The 10,473-nt window shown below is 42.2% G+C and overlaps 2 protein-coding genes across 2 annotated transcripts; both read right to left on the bottom strand.

Annotated features, from left to right (window-relative positions):
* Positions 1-1,079: 1,079 nt before the first annotated feature.
* necap2 (NECAP endocytosis associated 2) lies at positions 1,080-5,046 on the bottom strand. The gene is made up of 8 exons (XM_068742564.1): positions 4,907-5,046; positions 3,632-3,732; positions 3,379-3,483; positions 2,775-2,856; positions 2,339-2,447; positions 2,080-2,224; positions 1,894-1,978; positions 1,080-1,757 (listed from the first exon to the last, which is right to left on the bottom strand). Exons 1-8 carry the CDS (start codon positions 4,999-5,001, stop codon positions 1,712-1,714), a joined length of 768 nt encoding a protein of 255 aa, XP_068598665.1. The 5' UTR covers positions 5,002-5,046; the 3' UTR covers positions 1,080-1,711.
* Positions 5,047-8,165: 3,119 nt separating this feature from the next.
* LOC137898839 (SUZ RNA-binding domain-containing-like) lies at positions 8,166-10,236 on the bottom strand. Its single transcript, XM_068742891.1, has 4 exons — positions 10,186-10,236; positions 8,772-8,821; positions 8,402-8,671; positions 8,166-8,277 (listed from the first exon to the last, which is right to left on the bottom strand). The coding sequence occupies exons 1-4, from the start codon at positions 10,234-10,236 to the stop codon at positions 8,166-8,168; spliced, it is 483 nt and encodes a 160-aa protein (XP_068598992.1).
* Positions 10,237-10,473: the final 237 nt, after the last annotated feature.

The raw sequence follows: 10,473 nt of genomic DNA, 5'->3' as shown, positions 1-10,473 counted from the left end.
TGCTTTTTCCGGGGAGGGACTTCCGGTCGGTGAGAGCAGCGCGCGCGCGCTGTCTGTCATCATGTCGGTGGGCGGGGCTCGTCAACATGAAATCACGACCCGCCTCCTACACGTTTGTGTTTTTAGCATGTAGCGAGCTACCTGAACTATTTACAAATATTTCGCGTGACGCTGGTAAACAGGAAACAAGTGTTTCCGGATGTCTCCCAAAACACACCGAATAAAGCCCTTTCATAATAAGACTCGCCTTTTCAGACAAATGTAGACAGAATACTGTCATTTCTACAATAATAATAATGTACACTATTTAAGATTTTAGAAGTTTTACTTAGTTTACCTTTTGGCCCTCATCTGAGATCATTTCCACTGACACAATGTGCATAAATTCAATTTGTAACCATAACATTAAAAAAAATAAGCAGCAAAAATCCCATCAGAACAGAAGACACCGCTCGCTGTTTGTAGTCTGGTATAAAACAAACACACCCCACAGCTTTTAAATGGTGTCCCAGTGGGGAGCCTGCTCCTGTATCCACCTCACTTCATTTGTAGATAAGATAATATTCCCTTTATTAATCTCGCCGGGGGAAATTCCGACAGTGGAGAACCAGACAAATCCTATAATAGCCTTTATTATTATTATCAGCAACTTCCTGCGCCGAGGTGAGGATGCATTCATTTCCTGCTGCTCGGTGGGCTGATTATTAACATCTGCCTATCATTATTGAAGACTTAATGATCAATCACACACCAAAAATCTGATCAAGCTTTACATTTAGGTGCCATTTGATTGGATTTTTTAAATAAAGTATGATTTCAAAATATGGCAAATCATATCTTGATATAAAATTCAGAAAAATAAAACACCTTGAGAACAGAAACAATCCCTTAGGTTACGTTACAGATGAGAAGACTGTCTATGTTCTTTGATCATAACGATGTTCTATTCTATAATATTAAAGGCTTTAAATTGGTCCATTTCTCTGTCTGAGAATATCAAGAAAATATATCTACAATTTCAGACTAGTTTCCTTAAAAAGAAAAAAAGAAAAAGAGAGAGACAAAGAAATATACTGTTTATTTACAAGAGAACATATATTTAAAGATTTCAGAATTTAATTCAAAGAGGTACTTAATTAAATGGTCAAAGGAAAATAGCAACAATTTTGTGAAAGGCACATTAAAAAAAAGCAACATTAAACAAGGAAGAGACATGAAGATAAAGTTCCCACTTTGAGTGACAGACAAAATGGCATAACTTTATTTTTGTCAGTGCTGTTGTTTAGACTTAAGGGGTTTAAATTCAAATATTATCTTTGCAAGATCTCCGAAAGTATTAGAAAACACAAAATAAGCCATTTTCTCAAAATGGAGCCACCTCAGAATGAAAACTGGAGAACTGACATGACTGCATGGTAAGAGGAGGGAAAACATGCGAGACGATGAAGAGGTGAGCAACGGAAAAAGGAATCAGAGTTCTGAAAGGATACTACACTGCATAGCAGAGTCTCACAATGATTGTATAAATGCATACAAATGTACACTTTGACTGTTTGTTCCTTCGGAATGAGTTGCTTTAACAGACTCCTTCCAAAACAGCTGCAGTTAATGAGCTACAGTCACGCTTCCTATTAGCTCCTCTTTCAGTTCTCTTTGCCACATCATCCACGGAATGTATGGAACCTGAGTGCGATCAGGGGTTTCTCACGACTCAACTAAACTGCACCCATCCTGCTTTGACCGCATCTTTACTGGAGCTGTGGAGGGAGAGGGCGCGGGGCGTGAAAGGCGACGATGGGGCGTGAACTCAAAAATAATCATGAACACAAATGGAACAAGATGAATTTACGACACAGACCATTATGGGGCCACGCCGTTCCTGAGGAATCTTACTTTGAGCCTGCAGAGGTGAAATCTCCCCACACGTCAGAGCTGGGTTGGGCTGCAGGAACCGGCGAACCGAAGTCAAAAAGCGGGGCTGCGTCCGGAGAAAAGCAGTTTTAGGAATAATAAATGCTGCTTGAGACACGCGAGGACCGTTTAAAAAAATGGGATTTGACACAAAAGCATGGCGATCACCAGTGTCGGTCTGTACAGCTGGAACTGTCTGCTGTCCTCCAGGAGGCAGCGCGGGACCCCCAGCCTTTGCACCTGGTGGGGGTGGGAGGAGACCCCCACCCACAGGCCGAGGTCTGGCAGCACCGACCTCCTTCTTCTTGATGTTCTGTGATAAATGATTAAATAATCAGTCACTTGTCTCCTCACCAGCTGTTGCAAATATTATCAAAGCCCTTCAATCAACACCTCCCCTGAGTGCCCCCCCCCCCCCCCCCCTCACCCCGATGCTGATCTTGATAGTTTGTCCTTCCTTGAAGCTGAGGTCGAGCTTCGGGGCTGCGCTCTGAGAAGCTTCTTGCTTAGCGAGCTCGCCCTCTTGCCTCACCCACCTTTAGAAATAGATTGAAAGCGTAATCATTATATTAATAATAATGAATGGCGGTTAGTGGCTCACAGGCGGTGTATTTTACTTTAGAAATAAATAGCAACTACTGCTTTACAAAAAAAATTCTATATAAAAAAAAAAAGGTTGGTTTTTGCATCAGAACAACTTTGGGCACGTTATGCTGTGTACCGATTATAAGCGTAATGCATTATGAAAGCTGGATTCAGCGTCATTGTTTAAGCATATCCGTGTGAACGCACCAAGATCCCTGCAGAAGCACGTCGTCTACGCACATCCCTGCACAGACGCTCTGCAGGAGGAGCCAACTTACTTGAAGTGATCTTGTAAAGCGACGTTGAAGTCAAACGAGTCTCCACGATCAGCAAATCCCAGACCGATAAAAGCATGGCGCACTTTATGAAAGTAAAATACAAAATTAGGACACGCTTTATTACATGGTTAGACGTGAAATGTCTCGTGACGCCTCAACCCGTCATCAGCTTTGTATACCGGAGTTTTTGCTGACAGTTTCAACTCCAATGACAGATGTTCTTTTGTTACGTATGTGCTTCTTACAGGACAGTAAAACTACAAGCACATGATGATCTGTAAGTCTTAAATAGCTAAAGCATCATAGACTATATTGAAAGCAATATTAATTAAAAAAAACGCAAGATATAAAAGAATAAACAGGCAGGACCCACCACACTCTGTACTATATACATGGTGATAATACTTTTACATAAGGAGTTGGACGAAGGACTTTTCCACCCACACTTGAGTACTTTCATAGTGTGGTATTAGTATCTTTACATAAACAATGGATTAAGATAGTCATTTTTTGAAGCGTTGAACTGAACACCAGTGAACGCATTGGTTACTGTTACACACTCTCTTCATCCTGTTTCCTATGATCAATAACAAACGTGTCTTACCATTTCCATCCTCAATCTTGATCACAAAATACCTGCTGGAATCTACGACGCCTTCGACTGTCGAGCCTGGATACTCTTCAACAGGAGCTTGGGCAAACAGCTCTCCTGGAAAAAGAAAATAAAATCACACCAAATGAAGCCTCAGGACCGTTACGGCCACTCTAATCAAGTAAAATCGCTCTGATAAAGTTGTTCATGTGCTACCTTTACAGAGAACAGGGAGAGGGTTATAAGGCCATGCGTAAGTCACTACCTGTGTTTTTGTCCTCTAACTTAATGTAGGCCATCTTGCCTTTGGCAGTTATTTTCATCCTACCACTCCATGCAGGTTCATCTAGCTTCCAGTCAGCAGCGCTAGAAAAACAGGAAGCACACATCTGAATCTGAAAGTGGCTTGTAAAATCCACACAGACCGGAGCGGCCGACACGAGCTCTCAGGCAGCCCGCCGCTTCCACCACCAAGAGGAAGCCGAATGGCCAGGCCAAATGGCTCAGGCCAGCCAGAGCAAATGTGGGAAAGTAGTGCTTGTATTAAACAATACCATATATACCAATACTGGCAACTTTTATTACGATTTACAGTAGGACGCACTAAGAATATGACCTTTATATCTTGCAAAGGTCATTAGATCCAGAGCTGAAATAAAATCTCTCAGACCTCAGCCTTAAAGAAAATCACCCTGCAGCACATTAAACAAAATCATATATTTATAGAACACTAAACAAGGAATTATTCAACAGTTTATATTTTAATTAGCAGAATGCAACATCAAGGTCTGCTCTTACCAGACCTTTCAGCCGCATTTAAAGGAAGGAAGCCTTTGAGAAAGCACAGAAGGCTCAAGAAAGCTGTAAGTGGAACAAGCCAAACTATCCCTCCCTGCCATCGAGGTGAACGGTGGCTACTTTGAATAAACTAAAACGTGAAATATATTGCCTTTATAAAACAAACAAACAAACCAAATAAAGCGCAAAATCAGGAAAGCATACAAAGTTTTATGTATGGCAACTGAATAACTTAATCGTCCTAAAAAAAATAAAGATTTTGTTACCAGCTCGTAAATTCTAAACACATGTGTCCATTACCGGACAGTCACTGGGCTCCTGCCATGTTTCGCTTCGCTGGGAACGACGCCATTATGTCTGTCCGTATTTGGGAATGTTGACTTTAAAAGTGGTTAAAGGATGTAAACCAGAGTTAAGGAAGTGGGCTTCCACAAAGCCAAAGTACTGGTGTCCGATTCCTGTCAACATCAGCGCTTTTTGTTTTGCTAGGGCTTTCCGTGTGTGTGACGACAGCCATTATATCAGCGTTCCACCCAGTTTGCATTATGGCATCATACTAAACAGCTAGCTAACACGCTAGCTATTTACTAAATGCTGCAGGGGGGGCCTTATCAAACACCTTCAGAAACATTCGGCTGTCCGATAATGGACGCGGCTCTTTAAATTAGCTCGGTGGCTAATTTCAGACTAAGTTCAGACTTGTCATTTATAAACGGTAAACGCTGGTTCCGGGTCATCTTACCGATATCCGCGATTAGAAGCCCGAGGAGGGATCCTATAAACGTGGACCTCGGGCTTCACACAGAGCATTGACTCATAAGTGTTGTCTTCTGCCATTTTGTCAAGTTTCACTAAATATCAGAGTCAACTTCCGACTTTCAGTGAACAGCTCCGCCTGCCCTGCAGTCGAATTTTGCAGTCCTACTACGGTGATGCCATGAGCCCGCCCTACTGTGCCTCTGATTGGCTCACTGTAATAGTGTCACCCAAAGCCAACCAAACATTGGGCTTCATGGCTGAACATGGCCAACCCATTAAAAAAAAGCAACACGGGCTAGCCTATCAGAGGCAGAGGAGGGCGGGACATGCCTTTATAGTAGTAGGGTTCAGCCGGGAGTTCAATAAGACGACGAGATTCCACAAGACGTGGTGCTCCATTTGGACAGCGCCGCATCTGGTCACAATGGTTATTGCACCTAAGATACATACAGTACTGTACTCTGCACAATATTTATTTCATGTAATTTTAAACTGAAAGGCAGCACGGTGGCGCAGTGGGCAGCGCTGTTGCCTCACATTAAGAATGTTCTGGGTCCAATTTATTTCCGTGTGCAGTTTATATGTTCTCCCCACGTTGGCGTAGGTCCTCCAGCTCCCTCCCACCTCCAAAAACATGCAACCTATGTTTGTGTGTGTAGCCTTGCAATGAGCTGGTGACTCATCCGGGGTGTACCCCATTTCTCACCCATAGTCACCTGGGCTAGGCTGCAGCAGACCTGTGACCCACCAGGGCAAAGACAAAACCACCTCAATCGTCTCAAGATAATGAATGGAAAACACCACATTATACATAAAATAGCTCTGTAAATAAACATTTTTAATTCAAAAGAGGTTATTGCCATGACACCCAAATAAATGGCTGCTTTAAAGTGACATGCATTCAATTTAGCTTCTCAAATAAAGTTTACAAAAAAATATTTTCCATTACTTTTCATACAGAAACTTCATATTCTTTAAACTTGCTTGTCGAACTAGATTTCATAAAACAAACACTGCAATTTGGCTTTTTAAAATGTGTTTATTAAAGGGTATTGAAATATTATTTGTAGTTTTCAAGTAGCACATCAAACTAGACCGGTGGCTGTGAAAGACTGAAACGACACTGAGTAGATAACCCAGGTGCAGGATGGGTATTTGTCTCAATTACCAATTCAAACTGCTGACATTCCCACTTCGCTGTACCCAATCCCTCGGAACACTATTGCAGGAATACCTTCTTGATGTTTTCATGAAACATCGTACTTCCTTATTGAAAAATTACTGAGATGTTAGTACTGCAAGAACTTAAAATACAGTCGAACAATAAAATGAATCTTCAACCACCGTGGAAGATGGACTCCCCTTATTGCAGGCAGTAAAGTTGGCGGGGATTGTACAAATACAGTAAATCTTTCACCTTATTGTTCAGAATTGTTCAATTCACTGTTAACAGTATTTTCAATCAACCACAGTTCTTAACATTTCAAATCACTGGTTTTACCGACACCAGGATCTATTTGGACAAATACTGGTCAAAGCAATTTCACTTCTGGAAGAACAGCATTAACCCTTACAGTGTCCACAGAGTGCCACAATGAAATAATTAACCTACCGAAAGCTCCGAGAGAAGTAACAGCCAACACCCACTGAAACAAAGGTAGCCGGGAACCACTTGTTATTTAAGGCATTCAAAGGAAAACGTCTGAGATTTGCTGCAGCTTCATTTACACTGAGACAATCAGTAACCGTATGAATTGTAATCTCATCTGTACTTGATGAAACTGATTTCCTTCACTTCAGTTCAGTTGGTGGCAAACGATGGTGCAGAAATCCTTTAGTGCAATAAACACCACAGCAACGACAATCATAAAAACCAGAGTGGAATTCATCCTCATTCGAGAGATGAACAAAAATAAGATTTAACAATCTTTGCCATTTTCACCATAAATTTCATCGACGCTTTCCCAGATTAAAGCCTCTGTCGTGTCCTCGTATCGTACTACACACCTGGCATCAAATAATTATTATGTCAAAACGCTGCGAACTGGATCAGGTTTTCTACACAGATGTATCGCAGCTGTTTCGTGAAACATTGTATTTTAGCCATAAATAAAAATATAGGGACACAGAAGGACATTTATGATCAATAACTTGAATTTTTTACAGTTATGATCATATTCTTAACTTTCAAATTTCATTAAAAAAAGATTTGGACACCAAGTGTTCCAGTTTCAGCTACTTATTATAATCTCTAATACATTTGACACCTTCTGGCCTACACGTCTCATAACAAGCTAACATGAACACACACAAAACAAACTTTGAAAAGCAAAAGACAAATGGAGTAAGAGCACAGATAATTAGGTATTTTGTGTATCTAAAGAAAGAAAAAAACCAGGTTTGAATTCCTTATTATTGCTTGAATCTGCTTTGCTTTTGTGCCACTCTTCATTCCTGCTAAAATCTTTGGCCACAGGCTGTGTGCTAACGACATTACGTTCCTTACCTCTACTCGACAGCGGCCTCTGGCCTGTGCGAGTCTGAGGCTTAGTAATTGCTGCCCAACAGCATCCTTAAAATCCTATTTCACTCAAAGTGTTGGAGCAATCTGATTTTCCAATCACCTTCTACTCAGGCTGCTGAAAACAGGAAACTCTCGGGACTGTCAAGACTTTAGTTTCCACTGAAAGTGGCAAAACTATGGCCGACTTCCTAGTGGACACTCAGCCACGATCCACGCTCCACCAGTGGAAGGGCCAGCTCGTTCATTTGCATGGCTCCGGAGAAAATCCCACAGACGGCCGGACTCTCTTTGCTCTCCCTGAAGAGAATGACACCTGATGCCTTGGCGCTCAGCGGGCTGATCACACTTGGAGTCAAAGGGCACCTTGTGGTACATCGAAGTATTACAATGTGCGGGGATGCGAGGCCAAAGCCCGGTCACAGTGTGGAGCAGAGGGGGAGTGGGGCGGGGGGGGGGGGGGTTGTTACTTTGGCCGATCTCTGCCGACCCCTTGTAATATCCCACTAAAGGAAAAGACGGGCCGACAGCCAAAGACCAAACCAGTAAGCAGAGCAACGGGAGGATGGAGAAGTTCATTTCAATCCACGCTACACAATGTCCATCAAATACTTGCATCGCCCCCACCCACTCCACTCTTCAGAACACACATCCGCCGTGACCGTCACTCTTAACACCCTATCAGGGAACCAGCCGATTCCTTGCAGCAGGTAGCGTCTGTCTATCTGCAGTGGCGGAAGCCCGAAGTGCCGTCTGGACCCGTGGGCTGGCGAGTCACATGACTGTTTGGACGAATCACTTCTGACGGCTGCTGCATGCTCGTACGGGTCGGCCTTACGATATGCAGAGAAATGACAAACATTTAAATGTTGTTTTCCATTTTAAAGCAGCTAATAATTAAAATGACTTCTGCGATAATGATCGCCGGTCTATTTTCTTTTTTCCGACACGTATTACCTGTCCTGGCTTGGACTGTCCTGAGGCGCGTCATCCGAAGAAGCACTACCCAAAATCCTTCGGCGAGCTTCAGCATACTCTGCCTCCCGTTGGGCCAAAGACTTCATCTGCTGCGAGGGGCGAGATGAGGATGCAGGGTTTCCTGTGGTACCGTTGTTTGAAGGACGTTTCAAAATTCGAATTTGAGGTGGAGGCGCTGCAGGCAGAGAGTCATCCGGGATTACAACAGCAGTTCTAACAGGTGAGCTGCCCGTGCCAAAGCTGGATTTCCTGTACAGGTAAAAAGATGTGCAAGAGGAATAAAATTACTGGAGGAAATTGCATTCTTGCAAAGAATAGAACATTTTTGAGAGCTTTCCTTTTTGCTTACTGCGACTGCCGATTTATTTTCAGCTTAGCTTCGAGCCTTCTCTCGATCTCCTGAGGAGAAACAACATTTTTATTGCATTTGTAAAATTGTTCAACAAGTTATGAGATCCCGATTTTTATGCCGTCAACTGTTTATTTTTGTAAAAGGGAATCAACATGGAACAGTTTAATTGACACAAAGCAATGATAATTAATGAATGCTAAGTGACAACCAACAAGACGTGATAAAAAAATGTTTGGAGTTCATTGTCATTTACTTGGGTGATGCTGACAGAATGGTATTCACACCATAAACACTCAGAGTATAAATATTAATCGCAAAAATTGCACAAATTCAAAACAAAACATGTGAGTCTTGGGAGAATTTCTCCTTTTGTCTTTAATACAGCACAGTCTCAGATTTGTGCGTACAGATTATAATTTAACTAATATCTTGCATGCAATTAACATTTTCTGTCCTGTTAACAGTATGAAGCAATTAATGTAATTAATTCAATGTTACACACATTTTCAGAGTGAAGCAGCGAGTCATACTTAACATTAAGTTAGTACAATGTTGGCAGGACGACTTTTATACACAGCAACGACACCGCAAAGCATTCATCTGTGAAGCACGAGGACGGCTGACTAAGCATTACATTAGAATGTTGTTCAATTCCAGTAAACTGTTTATCATTTTTAATGTTACAATTCATCAGACATTATAGTCAGATCTCTTCAATTAAAGATGTACTGGAACTATTGTTTACAAATAAAGCTACTAATGTAATCTGCAGCCATGCCCTCGCTTTTATTTAATAATTAAATATATAGAATGAAAGGAAAATATCATGCTGACCCCCCCCCCCGAATGTGGTGCATCTCCAATAAATACATTTCAAGTTGTTGCAGAATCTTCAGACGTTTGAGCCTGTAAATATAACATTTCTCAGGTGACAGATTAAATTATTTTTACAACTAAATGACACAGTTTGTGAGTCACAGCAAATCTATCAATGCAAGCTGTTAATAAATGTATTTAGTCTCATCGGCTCTCTTGAAACATTTGATGCGTCCCATCATAGTGTAATGATTCATCTAAGCGCAGTCTGTCATTTCCGCAATGGGCGGGTATCAATAACAAGGAAATTAATAACAAAAAAAAGACAATCGTATTTGTAAAAAGATTACGTTTTTAATCTTACTCGGCGTTTCCACGGATTACAAAACGTTGAGCAAACATGACATGAGACGCGGAGCTCACTCCCAGTCCCAGTCCTCAACGGGACGGCGAGGCCTGCTTCACGGGCAGGCTGGAAACAAGCTGAAAGTCCAACACCAGACATGCAGCACAAGTCCAGACTGTCAAAGTGAAATAAACCCGAACACTTCCTTCTTTTTTAAGTGAATATTCGTGTAACGTCGATGTTTCTCACCCCGCTGTCTGCTGCTTCTTCCCAACTCTCTGCAATCTCTTCATCCTCCATGTTTAACCCGAATGCTAGCTAGTAGCCGGCCACTTCTTCGGATCCAGCGAGCAACGTTAACTGTTTCCCATCCGCGCGGAGGGCACCGAGCTGCGGGCAGAGCTCCCACGCAACCACGACGTGCTAAATGTCACCTGGTGACGACCGAATAAAGGCGGAATTAAACAATTAACAGCCCTACCTTAGGCCGCGTGTTTAGCGTGCTAAGTTAGCATTACACCACAGACAGGCAACCCC

This window comes from Brachionichthys hirsutus, chromosome 8 (assembly GCF_040956055.1).
Source record: "Brachionichthys hirsutus isolate HB-005 chromosome 8, CSIRO-AGI_Bhir_v1, whole genome shotgun sequence".
Taxonomy (NCBI): domain Eukaryota; kingdom Metazoa; phylum Chordata; class Actinopteri; order Lophiiformes; family Brachionichthyidae; genus Brachionichthys; species Brachionichthys hirsutus.
This window is presented reverse-complemented; position numbering and strand designations above follow the sequence as displayed.